This window comes from Pristis pectinata, chromosome 28, assembly GCF_009764475.1.
Source record: "Pristis pectinata isolate sPriPec2 chromosome 28, sPriPec2.1.pri, whole genome shotgun sequence".
Classification (NCBI taxonomy): domain Eukaryota; kingdom Metazoa; phylum Chordata; class Chondrichthyes; order Rhinopristiformes; family Pristidae; genus Pristis; species Pristis pectinata.
Window position 1 is genome coordinate 26,089,610 of NC_067432.1, and position 17,299 is coordinate 26,106,908.

The following is a 17,299-nucleotide window of genomic DNA, read 5'->3' on the forward strand; positions in this document are numbered from 1 at the left end:
GTCCCATGCTGTACTGTTCGATGTTTTATGTACAGTAATGAGGAGGGCTCCATTGGATAAGACCTTAAATAGGTTTAGTTGGATTGTACTGGACCTGGCGCACTGCACCAACCTGATCCAGATATAGAGGGGCAACCTTCTGTACCTGAGACTCCTTCTGTGAGCTGGAGCAGGCTGTAAGTGTCGACTCGCCCTCAGGTAGTCTAGCACTGAGACCGTTGCAATGAATAGTATATAAAGCGGTATTACAATAAAGGTGTGGCCTTTAATAGGTCTCTTAATAGTCAAGAGACATTTAAGACTATTAGACATACATCCAAATAAAGTAAAAATGTAAAAATTATTGAATTGAAAATAAAAAATAAATCAAAAATACCTGAAAGAAATAGAAATTAATTAAAAACATTAAGATAAAATCAAGTAAAGTTAACAAGCCCTGACTTTCCATGAGTTAAACTACATACCAGTTGCTGGAGTAAAGCTGAGGGGTTTCAACAAAGTGTATCTGGTGCTTTAGCTCAGTTTATTATTGCCTGGTTTCAATGACCAGGCACGGAAATCAAGTTGACCAGCAAGTAGCATTCTGGCATAGGTGAGCACAGTCTGACTGGTTCTCTGGTTGTTATCTCAGTGCTATTTGTAGGACCTTCATCTGTGCAAATAGGCTGTCATGTATCCTGTGTAAAACATCAAAACTACCTAATTGCCTTTGAAGCATCTTCAGCCCTCCTCTCACAATGATAGGTACATTTAAATATAATTTCTTTCATTTCTAGCTAAAATTTAAGATGGTAAATGAGATATTTTACATCCGATTTTGCAAGGCTATTTTTAAAGTTCATTTTTATCGAGTGTGGGATTTTTAAAAAATTCTCAACAAATCTGCTTTTTCAAATTTTTAAGATGAAATAATCACCTTGAATCCTATTTCAGCTTACGTGTTAAGGTAAGATAAGATAAGATATCTTTATTCGTCACATGTACATTGAAACACACAGTGGTGTAGCTACAGGTGTCCTTAATCAGTTTATTTTGTAACATAATGCATCCAGTAATATCTGTGCACTATATTATCTAGCATGTACCTCTTTCAGTTTTCCCATTATGCACCACTCTTATCAGTAAAAGCACCATGCTTAGATTGGAGTGCAGCATTGTTGTTTTCACTGGCATTACAGTATAGCTCGAGAAAATACAAATTTTATCTGAGCCTCTCATTCTACACGTAGAATAATGCTTTTGTCTTGCATCTATCTGACCTCGCCTAAGCTGCTGACATTATCAGAGATTTGATAACATGCAAAGAGAAAGAGAGGAATTTAAAACGGATGGACATCTGGTTTTGAACCTGTAAGCATCACGTGCACATTTATTTTCCTAGGAGAGATAAAGATATGAACTGCAGTGGGAAACTTGGATTTATGCGTTGCATACTCAGGGCCAACAATAACATGGGAACAGTATCAACAGTTTTATCTGTGGTGTAATCGGAAGCCCTTGATCTGGGTACTCATAGTTGTGTGTCCTTTGTGACCCTGTGAAAGGGTGCGGTGTAGGTTTCTGTTCATTCAAGGGTGTTGGTCAAGGAAAGTTTTTTTCAAGCATTTAATCACAAATTTTCAAAACCAAAAGAAACTCTGTTTTGTAATCAATCTGGGAACAAAAGAAGTCACTTAATTAAGATGGATAAGACAAGTGGAGCTGTAGTTTCCTCCCTAAAGGGGCATGGTTTGGGGGAGTTCCTTCAGTTTATAATATCTTCACTTTCAAATCACATGCAGCCCAACTTCTGACTTCTCCAGCTCTGTGTCAAAACATTCAACATTTGCTCATCTTACTGACCTACTTGCATCTCCTTGCTCTGCTCTGCCATTCTGAGAGCCCTTTTCCTGCTCAACTGTTAGTTCCCAGTCTGAGAACAGAGTGATCTTAACATCTGTTTCAAGCCTGTACACTCCTGTTGAGTGTACATTCGGTGGCAAGTAACATTTGCGTCCTAGAAGTCCCAGGCCATGACCATCCTCAACAAGAGAGCATCTAACAGCTGATAATCAATGGCATTACTATTGTTGACTGTTGACCAGAAGCGCAACTGGACTAGTCACATAAACACTGTGGTTATAAGAGCAGATCAGACTTGTGTGTCTTGTGGCTAGTGACTCACTTTCCTGGCATGTCAATGCACTTGCGTCATTTGCAAGGCACAAGTCAGGAATGTAATGGAATGCTCTCCACTTGCCTAGATGACTGCAGCATCAATAACTCTTAAGTTCGACACTATCCAAGATAAAACAGCCAGTTTGCTTGGCACTTGATTAGCACCCTAAACCTTCATTCCCTCCTCCAGCACCAGCACACTCTGGCTGCACTCTGTACCATCTACAAAATCCACTACAATTATTTACTAAGACTACTTAGCCAGTACCTCCCAAACCTATGACTTCAACAACTAAGGAGGACAAGGGCAGCTGCTGCATGGGAATACCTCTGCCTGCAAATTCCCCTCCAAGTCACACAGCATCCTGACTTGGAAATATAGTGCTGGTCCTTCATCATCACTGCACTTAAATCCTAGATTTAAATTTGTACCTCCCTAATAGCACTGTGTGGGAATACCTTCACCAGATTACCGCAGCAGTTCAAGGAGGCAGCTCACCACCACCTTCTCGAGGGCAAAAGAGCAATTCTTATGGAGTTCGATAGGTAGGTGCAGGGATGATGTTTCCCCAGGTTAGGGTGTTTCGAACCAGGAGTCATAGTCTAAAAATAAAGGTCAGGTATTCAAGACCAATATGAAGAAATTTCTTCACCCAGAGGGTGGTGAATCTTTGGAATTCTCTACCCAAGAGGCCTGTCGATGTTCAGTGACTGATTACATTTAGAACACAGATTGATAGTTTTTGGATCTTAAGGGGATCAGGGTGGGGGTGAGGGTAGGAAAATGATACTAAGATAAAAGTTCACCATGATTTTATTGAGTTGTGGAGCAGCCACAAAGGGCTGGATGACCTCTTCTATTTTTGTTCTTACGTTACGAAAACAATTATTTTTTAAGAGAAGCGGAAAGGGCATTCTTACAAATTAAGTGAATGCCTTCAATTTAATAGTATTTTGTGGTGACCTGTTGAGTAAGAATAATTAATTTTAATGGTTTTGCTAGACTAAAGGACTTGTGAATCTCACTGAGCTGCAGGCCTGTTCTGCTGAATGCTGACTTGTATTAATGAGTTCCTAAACACATATTTAGTTAATGGTCATGTTTAGGGCACGAGTCATAATGATGATTCTTAGGTCTCAGGATATTTGCCATGAGAACAATATGTTGGTTTTCTAGGGCAAAATTCAGTCATTTTGGTCATTGTTTTTATACTTAAAATTCCTTTTTTCCCTCTTATTGCATGTAATTTTCATTAATGCATTTGCAATAGAAGAGCTTTTCACATTCAATGGAATTTGTTGACAGGCTATTGTGAAGCTCTGTTTACATTGCATGACTTTTGTTTGCAAAACCTTTATTTTCCCTTCTGTCATTTTGTTCACTTTCCAGACAAAGCTTGTGATAGTGAATCTCACGTTACCGTAATTATCACTGATGATTATACGGAAATGCTAGGCTTAAAGTCTCATTGGTCCACGTTGTACGGCATGGCTTTGAAACTGCATTTCTTTGAAACTGCATTTCTTTATCATTTATGAATTAGAAATGGAAAGTAATATGTTACCTGAGGGATAGATACAATTAATGTTAATTCACCTGGGCCAACTGTATGACTAACTAAAATTAAAAAAAACAGAAGATGCTGGAATCATTCAGCAGGTCAGGCAGCATCTGTGGAAAGAGAAACAGAATTAATGTTCCAGATATCCCGCATCAGCATACTTTTGCTTTATGTAACAATCTGCACCTTCTGGAGCAGGTGAGTATACTGTCCAAGTGCCTCTCTGCTATCTACAACGTACAGGGGTTTGGTGCAGTGCTCTCACTGCGGGGCCATGTGCCTTTGGAGAAGTCCTCTGGCTATCCTGTAGATTGCTGACTTTTTGTGGATTCTGATTTGAAAGATATTGGTGTCATCTTACATTAAAAGTTTCACAGAAATATAAGTTGTTAAAACAATTTCCATCTTGATTAAGAAAATGGTAATTATCACAGAAGGAACGATCAAGTTCTTCCTATTGGCTGATCAATATTGGCCCAAGAAATCTGGGCCATTTACCAAGGAGTTCTAGTATTCAGTTCTCAATCTGATTCCAATTTATTTATTGATTTCAAAAGCTCAGCATTTAGAGAACTGAAGTTAGGCCCTGACTGTTCACAATCTATATCCATGACTTGAATGAGGGGATCAAGTATAAATAATCCAAGTTTGGTGCTGGTGATATTTAACTGGCTAGCAATGTGGATTGTGAGGAGGATGCAAAGCGGTTACAGTGAATGGATGAGGCCATAGCAGATTGAATATATTCCCATGAAGAAGATGTGCTCAAATCCATAACCAGAGGTCACAGTCAAAGAATAAGGGGTTGGCCATTCAGGACTGAGATACGAAGAAACAACTGCATGTAGCAGATGTTGAAATTCTCTGCTTGAGGGAGCTGTGAAAGGTCATTTTCTGAGTATATTCAAGACAAAAATTGATAAATCTTTGGATATTAAGGAAATCTAGGTATATGGGGTTAGCAAAGGAAAATAGTGCTGAGGTAAATGATCAGCCAGGATCCCGTTGAATGGCAGTGCAGGTACAGAGGACTGTGTGGCCGACTCCTGCTGTCATAGATGTTCTTATGTGGCCACCAGTCTGTTGCTGGATAGTTCCTGTTCCAGGTCTTCAGATATTGTGGTATCTTTGAGGATCGATAACCCTTCAACCAAATAGTTTGCCAGCATTCACTGTCTGAACTCACATAAGTAACGTTTATTAATGGGGTGTCTTAGCCAAAGACGTTCAGGAAAGATGTGGTGGAGAAGAAATTGTCCTGGAAAATCAATTGCCAGTTTCTATGGTGAGCAACTAGACTTTGACATTCCAGATTTGCCTGTGTTGAACTGCCTTGTGAGCTTGTTTCCTGGCATGTCATTTGGTAGTGGAGATGAGTGCCTTCCCGCGGTGAACACTCCCTTCCTCAAGAGATCATTGGTGAAGATAAGGTCAGCTGTTGACCCACATTCTGTTTTCCATTACACAGCACTGCATTTTTCCATTAGTCAAATTTGGATTGTGTCCTACTGGCCCTTCAGTGTTGAGAAAGCTCACTTCCTGTTTGCCGCGCTGCTAATCAGTGATTCTCTGGGTTAACTTCTACCAGCCAGGACTCACTCCTGCTGACTAGAAAATCATTTATTCTTGAAGTAATGTATAGTTGAACATACAAATAAAAGATATTAGTGGGGAAGTTACTGGAGGGAATTCTGAGGAACAGGATCTGCCAGCATTTGGGTAGACAGAGTCTGATTAAGAGGAGTCAGCATAGCTTTGTGCATGGAAAGTCGTGCTTGATGAACCTTTTAGAGTTTTTTGAAGAGGTAACCAAAAATGTAGGTGAGGATAGGGCAGTGGATGTTGTCTATTTGGTCTTCAACAAGACCTTTGACAAGGTCCCGCATGGTAGGCTGGTCTGGAAGGTTAGGTCCCATGGAATCCAGGGAGAGCTAATTAGGTGAATTTAAAATTGGCTCCGAGGTAGGAAGCAGAGGGTGATGGTTGAAGGTTGTTTCTTGGAATGGAGGGTGGTAACTTGTAGTGTGCCACAGGGATTGGTGTTGGGACCCTTGTTATTCGTTATTTATATAAATGATTTGGATACAAATGTACAAGGCTTGATCAGTAAGTTTACAGATGACTTGAAATTAGGAGGTGTTGTTGATAGTGAAGAAGGTTATCATAGATTACAGGGGGATCTTGATCAGTTAGGGAAGTGGGCCGAGGAGTGGCAAATGGATTTCAATACAGATAAGTGCGAGGTGATGCATTTTGGAAAGTCAAACCAGAGTAGGACTTGTACTATGAATGGTAGTGGACTAGGGAGTGTAATGGAACAGAGGGACCTAGGAGGACAAGTGCATAGTTTGTTGAAAGCGGCGTCACAGATAGACAGGGTGGTGAAAAAGGCATTTAGCACGCTGGCCTTCATCAGTCAGGGCATTGGGTAAAGGAGTTGGGATATTATGTTGCAGTTGTATAAGTCATTGGTGAGGCCACACTAGGAGTACTGTGTACAGTTTTGGTCATCCTGTTATAGGAAAGATGTGGTTAAACTGGTAAAAGTGCAGAAAAGATTTATGAGGATGTTGCCAGGACTAGAGGGCTTGAGTTATAGGGAGAGGTTGGCCAGGCTAGCTCTTCATTCCTTGGATCGTAGGAGAATGAGGGGTGATCTGATAGAGGTTTATAAAATCATGAGGGGCATAGATAAGGTGGATGGTAGCCATCTTTTCCCCAGGGTAGGGGAGTCCAAGATCAGGGGGCATAGATTTAAGGTGAGAGGGGAAAATTTAAAAGGGACTAGAGGAGCAACTTTTTCACGTAGACGGTGATGAGTATATGGAACGAGCTGCCAGAGGAAGTGGTTGAGGCAGGTACAATATCATCATTTAAGAAGCACTTGGATAGGTACATGCAGGGGCAGGGCTTAGCGGGATATGGGCTGAGCACAGGGAATTGGGACTAGATGGGTGGGCACCATGGTTGTCATGGACTCGTTGGGCCAAAGGGCCTCTATCCATGCTGTATTGCTCGATGATTCTGTAATAACCATCAGTTACATTTTTAAATCATGTATGTGACATTGGTGTTGTCAATAAGGGCTGCATTTATTCCCCATCCCCAGTTGTCCTTGAGAAATTGGTGGTAAGTCACCTTGAAACACTGCAGACTTTTTCTGCTGAAGCTGCTCCCACAGTTCTGTTAGGGAGGAAATCCCGACATTTATATCCAGTGACAAAGGAGGAATAAAAATCTATTTCCAAGGCAGAATAGTGGGATCTCAGGAGAAAGCTGAGATGGGTCATCTCTCCCTGGCACTTCCGACTGAACATGATTGCAGGTACTTCAGGCTTGTCTTCAGCATTCACATTGAAATTCTGAAATAAAAACAGAAAATGCTGGGGATAAGCAACAAGTCAGGCTGCACTTGTGGAGAAGGGGAGGCAGACCCTTCATCAAGAACAGAAAAGTGAGAAAACAACCTTGTTTGAAGTTGCAGAGAGGGGAAGGGATAAGGAGAGCAAAGTGAATATCTGTGAGAGCGTGGAGACGAAAGCTGTCCAGGTGACACAATTGTTTTCATGCCATCTAAGGATGAAGGATGGTTAATCATAACTGATCTGTCCAGAAGGAGATGAATAAGGAAAATGCAAATGCTAGAACTGTGAGATGCAGGATACAGCAGATGCTGGAAAACGGAAGTAAAAGTGAATTCTGGAAATAATCAGCACGTCAGGTAGCCTCAATGGATAGAAAAACTGAGTTAATGTTGCAGGTGCTTGCAATTTAAAAGTAAAAAAACACTACTGATTCTGGAAATCCAAAATAAAAATAGAACTGCACACATTCAAACTCTGAGGTAAAAACAGGTTAAGCAGCCAACTAACCTGTTCTGATGTAAAGTCAACATCTGTAATATTGTCAGCTTTTTCTCTCTCCACAGATCCTGCCTGATCTGCTGAATATTTCCACATTCTCTTTGATTTCCCTTTTCTGGCATCTTCAATGCTCAGCATTTCACAGCTCCAGCAAGTTTTTATCTCTCTCTAATCACCCTTATTCATCTTCCCCTGTCTACACTCCTCCAGGCAGGTCAGCTCTGATTAACAAGCATTCGTTTCCCTCTCTTAGATGACACCAAAAGCAGCCCCCAGAATGTCCTGTTTCTATTTCAGCACTCACATGTGGAGTCTGTCATCTCTGAGGAGGAGGATGTTCTTGGTGCCTGCTCCTCCCACCATTCACAGTTAGATGTGGCAGGATTACAGAGCTGTCTTTGATTTGTTACAATGAGTGTGAATGAGATTAGCTCTGTCAGCTGTGTGATTGATTTTGAAGTACAACATATGATGTCCTGTGTTGCAACTTTGCTAAGTTGGTTCATCATTCATAGCTGCTGCTTCCAACGTGTCTGAGAGCTACATATCTGAAAAGAGCTCAGAAATTATTGGAATTGAAAACGGCAGCATTAGCAGATCAAATCAAATCAGTGGCACAGTCACATCCAGACATTGAGAAGCTTGAAATTACCCCGTGGCCCATAGAGCCATAAAATTATGATGCCTTGTGTGCCACAACATGGACACTCTGTACTGCATCCACAACCATATGATCTGCTGCGAAACCTAAAAAAGAAACAGCTTAAAACAGGGAAACGAGGGATGTATTTACCTGAAGTTGGAGAATTCGTTGTTTGTTCCAGAGGGTGGCAAAGTGTCTAGATGAAAGGTAAAATGTTTTTCATCTGGCTTACATTGGATCTCACGAGGTCAGTGGAGGAGGCCGCAGACACACAGGTCAGACTGGGAGTGGGATTGAGAACTAAAGTGGCACGCAGCAGGAAGCTCAGGATCATCCCTGCGGACTGAGCTTCTTAGTCCATGTGGTCTTTTGTTTTGCATCTCACTCCTCCACCCAGTTCTGCTTTGAAAACTGTAAACCCTGCATTCTCTCCCAGTTCTGAACAAGGGTAACTGACCGGAAACATTAACTGGATTCTCTTTCCACAGATGCTGCTTGATTGGCTGAGTTCTCCCAGCATTTTGTTCTTGTTTCAGATTCCAGCATCTGCAGTTTTATGTTTAGTACGCCATCTCAAATTGCTGTCCCTTTGTCCTGAAGGTATTCCCCCTAGTTTTAGGTCCCTCCAAAAAAGGAACTATTTTCTAAGCATTTGTCTTGTCTTCTCTGAACCTTGTATATTTTAATAAGATTACCTCTCATTCTTCTAAACATCAATGAATATAAGCCCAGCCTACTGAATCTTTCCTCATAAGACAATGCCTTCATGCCAACAATCAGCTTAGTGTACCTTCTCTGAGCTGCCTCCAATAATAACCTATCCTCTCCTTAAATAAGGACACAAAATCTATATGCAGTGTTCCAGGTGTGGTCTCAACAATGGCTTGTCCACTTTAGCATAATTTTTATGCCCCATTTCTTTTCAATAAAGGCCAACTTTCCATTTCAATTCTTAATTCTTGCTCTATCTGCCTGCTGTTTCACGTACAAAAGCTTCCAGGATCCCTCAGCACAGCAGCATTTGTACCATATTCTGCTTTTCTATCCTTCCTACCAAAGTAGGTAACTTGATGTCTCCACATTATAGTCAGTCCAACAAATTTTTGCCCACTTGCTTAACCTATCCCGATCCTTTTATAAACTCCCTGAATTCTCCTCACAACTTTTTTTGCCACCTACCTTTATTTCATCAGCAAATTTAGTTTCAATGAGAATGTGAGGAGAGTAAATCTGTGCACAGCATTTAAAGTGAGGCTTTACCAAGGTCATGTGCAAAGACAATCAAGTTTAGTACAGTAAATCTATATCATAAAGCATCCATTAGTTTCATGTTCATTAATCTTGAATGCCATATCTCTAATAATTATTTCTATTTTTCCCCAAGGTTGTGAAATTGAAAGGGCAAGTCCTATCAGTGATGTACCGTTTTCGAACAAAAAGCAGGGAATGGTTATGGATACGGACAAGCAGTTTTACTTTCCAGAATCCCTACTCAGATGAAATTGAATATATCATCTGCACCAACACAAATGTAAAGTAAGTGTAATTAAAAAAAAGTGCTCATTTGTGATATAGGTAAATGGGCCAGTCAAAAGTGAATTACAGGCTTGGTTCGCATTTAAGGTGAAGACATCAGGATGGGTTTATTCTTTAAATATTTGGTTCATCTTCCTTTATTGGGCATACCAGAGGACAATGAGTCAAAATTTACTGGTGCATGCAAGCCAGAGCCTTCTGTTTGTTCAGAGGGATCAAGGAGTCCTTATGCATGAAACAGCATGCAGATACAGCAAGCAATGTTTAAGTTCCATGAGCTTTCATGGACAAGTTGATGCACAATGCGGCAATATAGCTGAAACCTCATTTTTCTATTGCTGTTCCTGGTTCAAACAGAAACACAGAGGGATGTGCCGGGAACACTATCAGGCATATCTAAATGTGAAACTGCTCCTTTACTGCAACGTCAGGTTATCTGGTCTCATTCTATCAAAGATATTTCCTTTGTTCTCCCCATCCCTCTCCCTGCCGAAAACTAACTTGTCTCTTTCCAATTTCTGAAGAAGGGTCCAGGACCTGAAACGTTGGCTGTTTCTCTCTCAACAGATGCTGCCTGACCTGCTGAGTGTTTCCAACATTTACTGTTTCACATCTGCAATTCAGTCTCAACCATTCAGAAGTCTGGACTAAACCAGTCCTTGCATCATAAGGTCAGAAGTAAAGATGTCCACTCATAATTGCACAATTGAATCTCTTCAGGAAGTGAAACAGTCCAGCTCTGAATGCAGCAATACCAGGACAATGTGCAGCCATGGGCTGCTAACATAGACAAGTAACATTCGAGCCACAAAAGTGCCAATCAATGTACACCTCCAACAAAAGGGAGTACAGCCACCTACTCCTGATATTCCATGATGTTGCCATTGTTATGTTTCTTGCTCCACCTAACCCCATCAACATTATAGGAGTCATCATTAATCAGAAATTTCAGTGGACTAGCCACGTAATAACTATGGCTACCAGAGCATGTTAGTTGCTAGGCACCCTATGGTGAGAGACTCCTGACACCCAAGGTCTTTCTATCATCTAAGAGTGTGATGGAATACTCCTTGCCTGGTTGAGTGCACCATCAACAACTCTTGAGAAGCTCAATACCATCCAGGTCAAAGCAGCCTGATCGATTGGCAACTGATCCACCATCCCATCACCTGCATCCCTGCTATACCCTGGCTGCAGTGTGTACCATCTCCAATAAGAATTACTGTTATTCATCTAGGCTCCTCTGGCAACGCCTCCAAAGCCCATGACCTTTACTGCAAGAAAGGAAGAGGATAGCAGATGTCTGGAAAGAATAATGAGCTAGTGTTGTTTTCTTTGGAACAGAGAAAGCCAAGGGGAAATTTAATAGGGATGTATTAAGTTATTAGGGGCTTAGATAAAGTAAATAGGTTGGAGTTATTTCCTTTAGCAGAGAGGTCAAAAACCAAGAGATAGATATAAAGTAACAGATAGAAGGACTAGAGGGGAGCTGAGGAAAAATATTTTCAACCAGAGGGTGGTAGGAGCCTGAATGGGTGGGAGAGGCAGAAAGCTTCATTTTATTTAAAAGACAAGTACGTGTGCTTGAAGAACCATAAATTGCAGGGCTTCAGACCTGGTGCTAGAAAGTGGAATTTGGCTGAGTAGAATTAGTCATAGACTTGAGGAACCTGAGGAAGAGTTGAGGCTGTTGTAATTAGTGTGATTATGGAGGCAGAACCTCTCCCTAAAGCTGAAGGCACTAAAAAGATAGATGAGGATAGGAGAGAGCCAACTTTGGATCCTTCAGGCATTTTGTGCAGGAAGAATGCCAACATGCTGCCCATAGTCATACTCTTCATCTGAGTTTGGATTAGGCACAATTTGAATTATCCTGAATTGTGAGTTTTCTCCATTGAACAAGGCTTTAATTACCAGTCATCATCCATTGCCTGTCAATCTGAGCACATGCCTTCTTAGCTGTTCCTTTTGGTCCTCTTTGATTCTGTGTGCTCGTTATTTATCTCCTGTGTCATCTTGTGTAAGGGTAGGACATATACAGTAAATGGTAGGGCACTAACTGTTATGAACAGAGGGACCATGGGGTTCAAATGCATAGTTCCCTGAAAGTGGCAACACAGGTGGAAAGGGTGGGGAAGAAGGCATATGGCATGCTTGCCTTCATAGGTCAGGCCATAGAATGCGAGCATTGGCATGTTATGTTGCAACTTTGCAAAACGCTGGTTAGGCTGCACTTGGAGTATTGTGTCCATTTCAGGTCACTACACTATAGGAAAGACGTGGTTGTGCAGAGGAAATTCACCAAGAAGTTGCCTCGATTGGACCAGTTATGGGGAGAGAAGGGATAGGCTGGGCTTGTTTTCCTTGGAGCAAAGGAGGCTAAGGGGTGAACTGATAGAGGCATATAAATTATAAGGAGCATAGACAAGGTAGATAGGATCTTTTCCCATGGTATAGGTTTAAGGTGGGAGGAAGATGTTTTAAAGGGGATTTGAGAGGAATGTTTTTCACATTGAGAGTAGATGATATCTGGAACATGTTGCCGGAGGTCACCCTGTTTAAGAGACATTTAGACAGGCATTTAAATAGGCAAGGCATAGGAGGATATGGAGCTAATGCAGGCAAATGGGATTAGTGTGGATGGGCATAAAGGTCAGCATGGATGTGGTGGGCTGAAGGGCCTGTTTCTGAACTGCACAACTCTTATGTTGTTCTATTCATGGTATTTCTTGATGTTGACAGTGGCTCTGCTCTTGCATTTCTATTTTGTTATATGTCAACCTGAGTGATACTGTATATGGATATTTTTCACAGCTTATTTGCCAAAAATTATTACAGATTTGCATTGTTTTCTCATGCAACAGATTGATGATGTGCTCTAAAGGAATATCTATCATTATTGATATAAATTTATATTAATTTCCTTTCTAGCTTACAGAATGCATGACCTGAGGAATAATAATTATCCTAATCATCATTAATTCTGTGCAAGAAGATACTGTTACATCTTCTGTCTGTTCAGGATGGTATTTAATATAAGAGTAGTTTTGACCTCAAATCATTTAATTAAATGTATTTTAAAACGTGCAGTTCATCACCTCTCAATAATTCTCTGTAATTAGAATCTTGGCATAAAAATAACTCAAGACAACTGACACCCTGAATTTTTAAAGCCCAGTCATGAGCTGCATGCCTGAGGTTTGAATGTGCCATAAAATAAAACAACAATTTAATGATTTATGACAGGTTGAGTATATACTGACCTATCATTGGAACATTCTGTGACCTGATCTTCCTTACTGCTTTGTTGCCATGAAGATTATGTAGTCAGGTTAATTCCTTTTGCTGTAATCATTCACAGTAGAAATGTCTTTTAGTATTAATTTGCCTGCATTTTGAATTTGGCAGTAGTTGAGCTTAGGGAAGAAGACAACACGAATCCACAAACAACGTGACATGGAAATCAAAAAACTGCAGATATCGGTGATCTGAAATAAAAACAGAAAATGCTGGAAATATTCAGCAGGTCAGGTAGCATCTGTGAAAAGAGAAACAGAGTTAATGTTTCAGACCGAAGACCCTTCATTAGAACTGAGTATCTTTCATCTTAATTTGAAACGTATGTTTATTTTATGTGGAGGAATTTACAATAATTTCACTAATAATTATCCATCTTGACAAAATAAGTAAAAACAACTCATTTTGTACATCACAAAAATATTCCCTTCTCCCTTGACTTGTTTGTAATAGGCTCCATCAAAATATTTACATATCAGCAATGTGTTTAAAATATCTATTGACAACAACGTTATTTCTTTAAATCCCATTGAACTAAACTACATTGGCCCCAGCCTCCTAAACCTGGTCTCTTGGTTTAACCAACAGTTGTGGTAATTATTGCATGCCTTTTGGACCACTTTGACAGAATGGGAATTCAAAATAATTGGCTTTGAGTATTCTTTGTTACGTGATATAACATTTTAATGGTAGCAGTATGATAGGGTTACTTTAATTGATTGCAGATAAAATTGTGACTCATCATATAAAATTCGAAAAGTTCAACAGTCCACGAGAATATGACAAGCAGATTGACATTTTGAATATGTTTAATCTTGCGTTAGCCTCTGTGGTTCATTAAAGTTGCATCAGACAAGAAATGTTAAATGCATTTGTATTTTGATAGCAACATATTTTTGAAGAAAACAACTAGTAGATGTACATAGAACAGTATAGCACAGGAATGGGCCCTTTGGCTCAAGATGTCTGTGCTGATCATGATGCCAAATTAAACTAAATCCATCTGCCTGTCCATTCCTTGCATGTTCATGTGCCTAAGTGCCTCTTAAACACCACTATTGTGTCTGATTCCTCCACCTCCCCCGGCAGCGTGTCCAGGCACCTAACGTTCTCTGTATATAAAAAAAACTTACCCCGCACATCTCCTTTAAACTTTCCACCTCTCATCTTAAAGTTATGTCCTCTAGTATTTGACATTTCCACCCTGGGGGAGAAAGACTCTGACTGTCTACCCTATCTATGTCTGTCATAGTTTTATAAACCTCCATCAGGTCTTCCCTCAGCCTCCAACCCTCCAGAGAAAACAGTCCAAGTCTGTTCAACCTCTTCTTACAGCTAACATTCTCTAACCCAGGCAGCATCCAGGTGAACACCTTCTGCACCCTCTCCAAAGTCTCCACGTTCTTCCTGCAATGGGGCGACCAGAACTGCACACAATATTACTAATGTGGCCTAACCAAAATTTTTTACAGCTGCAACATGACTTCCTGACTGTTATACTCAATGTCCTGACCGATGAAGGCAAGCATGCCATATGTCTTCTTTACCACTCTATCTACTTGTGTTGCCACTTTCAGGGAGCTATGGATTTGGACCCCAAGGTCCCCCTGTACATCAGTGCTTCTAAGGATCCTGCTACTTGCTATATACTTTGCCTTAAATTTGACCTTCCAAAGTGCAACACCTTACACTTGCCTGGAATAAATTACATCTACTATTTCTTCGCTCATATCTGCAACTGATCTATATTCTGCTGTATCCTTTGACAACCTTCTTCACTATCCTATCCTATACTGTACTAGCTTATTTTTATTTATTCATTCTTCTGAGCCTTGCTGGCAAGACCAGAATGTATTGTCCATCCCTAATTACCCTTGAGATAGTAGTGGTAAGCTGCTTTCTTGAACCTTCTCAGTTCAACATTATTGAATGTTGTGATAATAGACCATTTCAAAGGGCTTTTAAAAGTTGACCACATGGGGTGAGTTTTGGAGTCGCATATAGGCCAGATCAGGTAAAGAAAGCAGATTACCTCTCTTAAGGGGCATTATCTTTCGCTCATGGCTAGTTTGAGATGTGGAGTGCCTTTTTTATTATATGCTATCCATACTCCATTTTATTTCTCATCAGGGACTTGGCATTGTCTCTTAAAGAGTCTGTACAGATTATAGGCTTTTGAAGCCACACTTCAGATCTCTGCTTTGAGCTCAGTCTGGTTTTATAATGCATTGTGCTTTCTGGGTGGCAAACATCAATGGCTAAAGGAGACTTGGCCAGTTTACCAAATCACTGTTTCTGCCTTTGCTTCAAACCATCTGAAACCCTTATTCATACTCTAGTGGTCTCAGACTCGGCTATCTCAGTTCTTTTCTATTTTGCACCATACATCACTCTGAACTCACCCAAAATTCTGCTGCTTGTTTTCTAATTCAGAGTCCTGTTCACTGAACTAAATTGGCCGACGTGCCAACAATGATTCTATTTTAAAATTCACACTACTGTTTTAAGTTCCCTCCTTAGCCTTACTTTGCCCAGTGTCGGCCTGACAAGGATTCTGTGCTTCTCCAGTTCTGCGTTCTTATGCACTTTGTCCCTCCATTCACAGCTGTGTCTTCAGGAGTCCAGCCCCCAGGCTCTGCAATTCTCTCCCTTAAGGTTCCCCACATCTCCACCTACTTTTCTTTGAGATGCTCTTTAAACATGATATCACCTCATGTGCTTTAGTTATACTTTACTGCTTCTATCTTGAACCTCTCCAGTTCAACATTGAGTGTGAAAGTAATAGACTCTTTCAGAGAACATTTAAGAGTCACCCACATAGGTTGGGTTTGAAATCACATATAGACCAGATTTCTACTACTATTGCAGTTTCCCCTATTCTTTCTGTCAAGATGATCTCTCTCTGCCTGAGTTGCACTCTTTGAATCTTGGGGTTAATTGGCTTGCCCCTGAGAAATGGTGTTTAGTCAACCTAAGACAGATGGTGCACCAAATTTATACTGAATACAGATAGCACTAACCTTTAACACCTCTGTAGGAGGCCCAATTTCATGAGCAATGTCAGCTAAATACACTGTGTACTTCATAAGCCAACCTGTACACTTTAAATAAGCAATACGTCATGGTTTAGCAAGTGACAGAAGATTTCACAGAGGTGATTATGAAGAGTCGGAAAATTCATGGTGCATGCAAAAGGGAGCAAGCTTAATGATATTCTGAATTGCAGTGTCAGCATTGGTGGTAAGATGGATGGGTGCGATGTAAAGGTGGATGGGTGAAATGTGCTGTGTCCACAGAGAGACAGGAGGACTTCTAGTTGCAGAAAACAGTGGGTCAGGACAGCTATGGAGCTTAGTGATGTCCTTCTCTTTCTCCAGCAGCTTGCCCTGCTCAGCATGCCCTCTGCTCATTCTCCAGCCAAGCTGCATTCCAAGGGAAATGCCTACAAAGGCTCCCAGGCCCAAGAGCAACTGGTTTGTAGATGAGCTTGAATATAATGGGTGGCATGGTTGACACAACAGTTGGTGCTCCTGCCTCTCAGTACCAGTGACCCAGGCATTATCCTTATGGTCTGTGTTGCATTTGCACATTCTCATCATGAATTTCATCCCAAAGATGTGTTGGTGGTTTGTTGGCTATTGTAAATTACCTTTTCATATAAAATAATGGCAAAAAGAATCAAAGGGATTTGATGGACGTGTGAGAGAAAATAAGTTGCAGGTGTACAGGAAAATAAGGAGAGAAAAAATGAGACTAGTGGGATTCTTCCCTGGGAGACAGCATGGACCCAGTGGGTTAAATGGTATTCTTCTGAGTGGTTGTAACTATAAAATAAGACAAAATGGTTTAAACCTTAATACACATCACAAACTCCAGATCCTAGAAACTTAAAGGAAGTGGCACAACTAGTAGAGCTGTTGCCTCTCAGCTCCAGTGACCCAAGTTCAGTCCTGACCTCTGGTGCTGTCTGTATGGAGTTTCCATGTTCTTATTATGGCTACCTGAGTTTCCTCCCAGTACTCTGGTTTCCTCCCATGGAAAATGCTGGAAACACTAAACAGGTCAGGCAGCATCAGTGGAAAGAGAAACAGAGTTAACGTTTCAGATTCGAGATTTTGTCAATCATGGATGTTTGATGGTCAGCACAGACCTGGTGGGCTAACGGGTCTGTTTCCGTACTGTTTGACTTAATTGAAGCAGACAACAAATAACCTGCAAGGACTAAATGAATGCTGTAAATT

At 40.8% G+C, this 17,299-nt stretch overlaps 1 protein-coding gene across 8 annotated transcripts in view; it reads left to right on the plus strand.

Moving 5' to 3' along the window:
- The window catches only part of arnt2 (aryl-hydrocarbon receptor nuclear translocator 2), a 262,293-nt gene that overhangs the window by 151,749 nt on the left and 93,245 nt on the right, over positions 1-17,299 (plus strand). For all 8 annotated transcript variants that reach the window (XM_052040356.1, XM_052040351.1, XM_052040353.1 and 5 more), the window contains one exon: positions 9,610-9,761. In XM_052040356.1, coding sequence (XP_051896316.1) covers positions 9,610-9,761 — 152 coding nt within the window. The remainder of the gene's footprint in view (positions 1-9,609; positions 9,762-17,299) is intronic.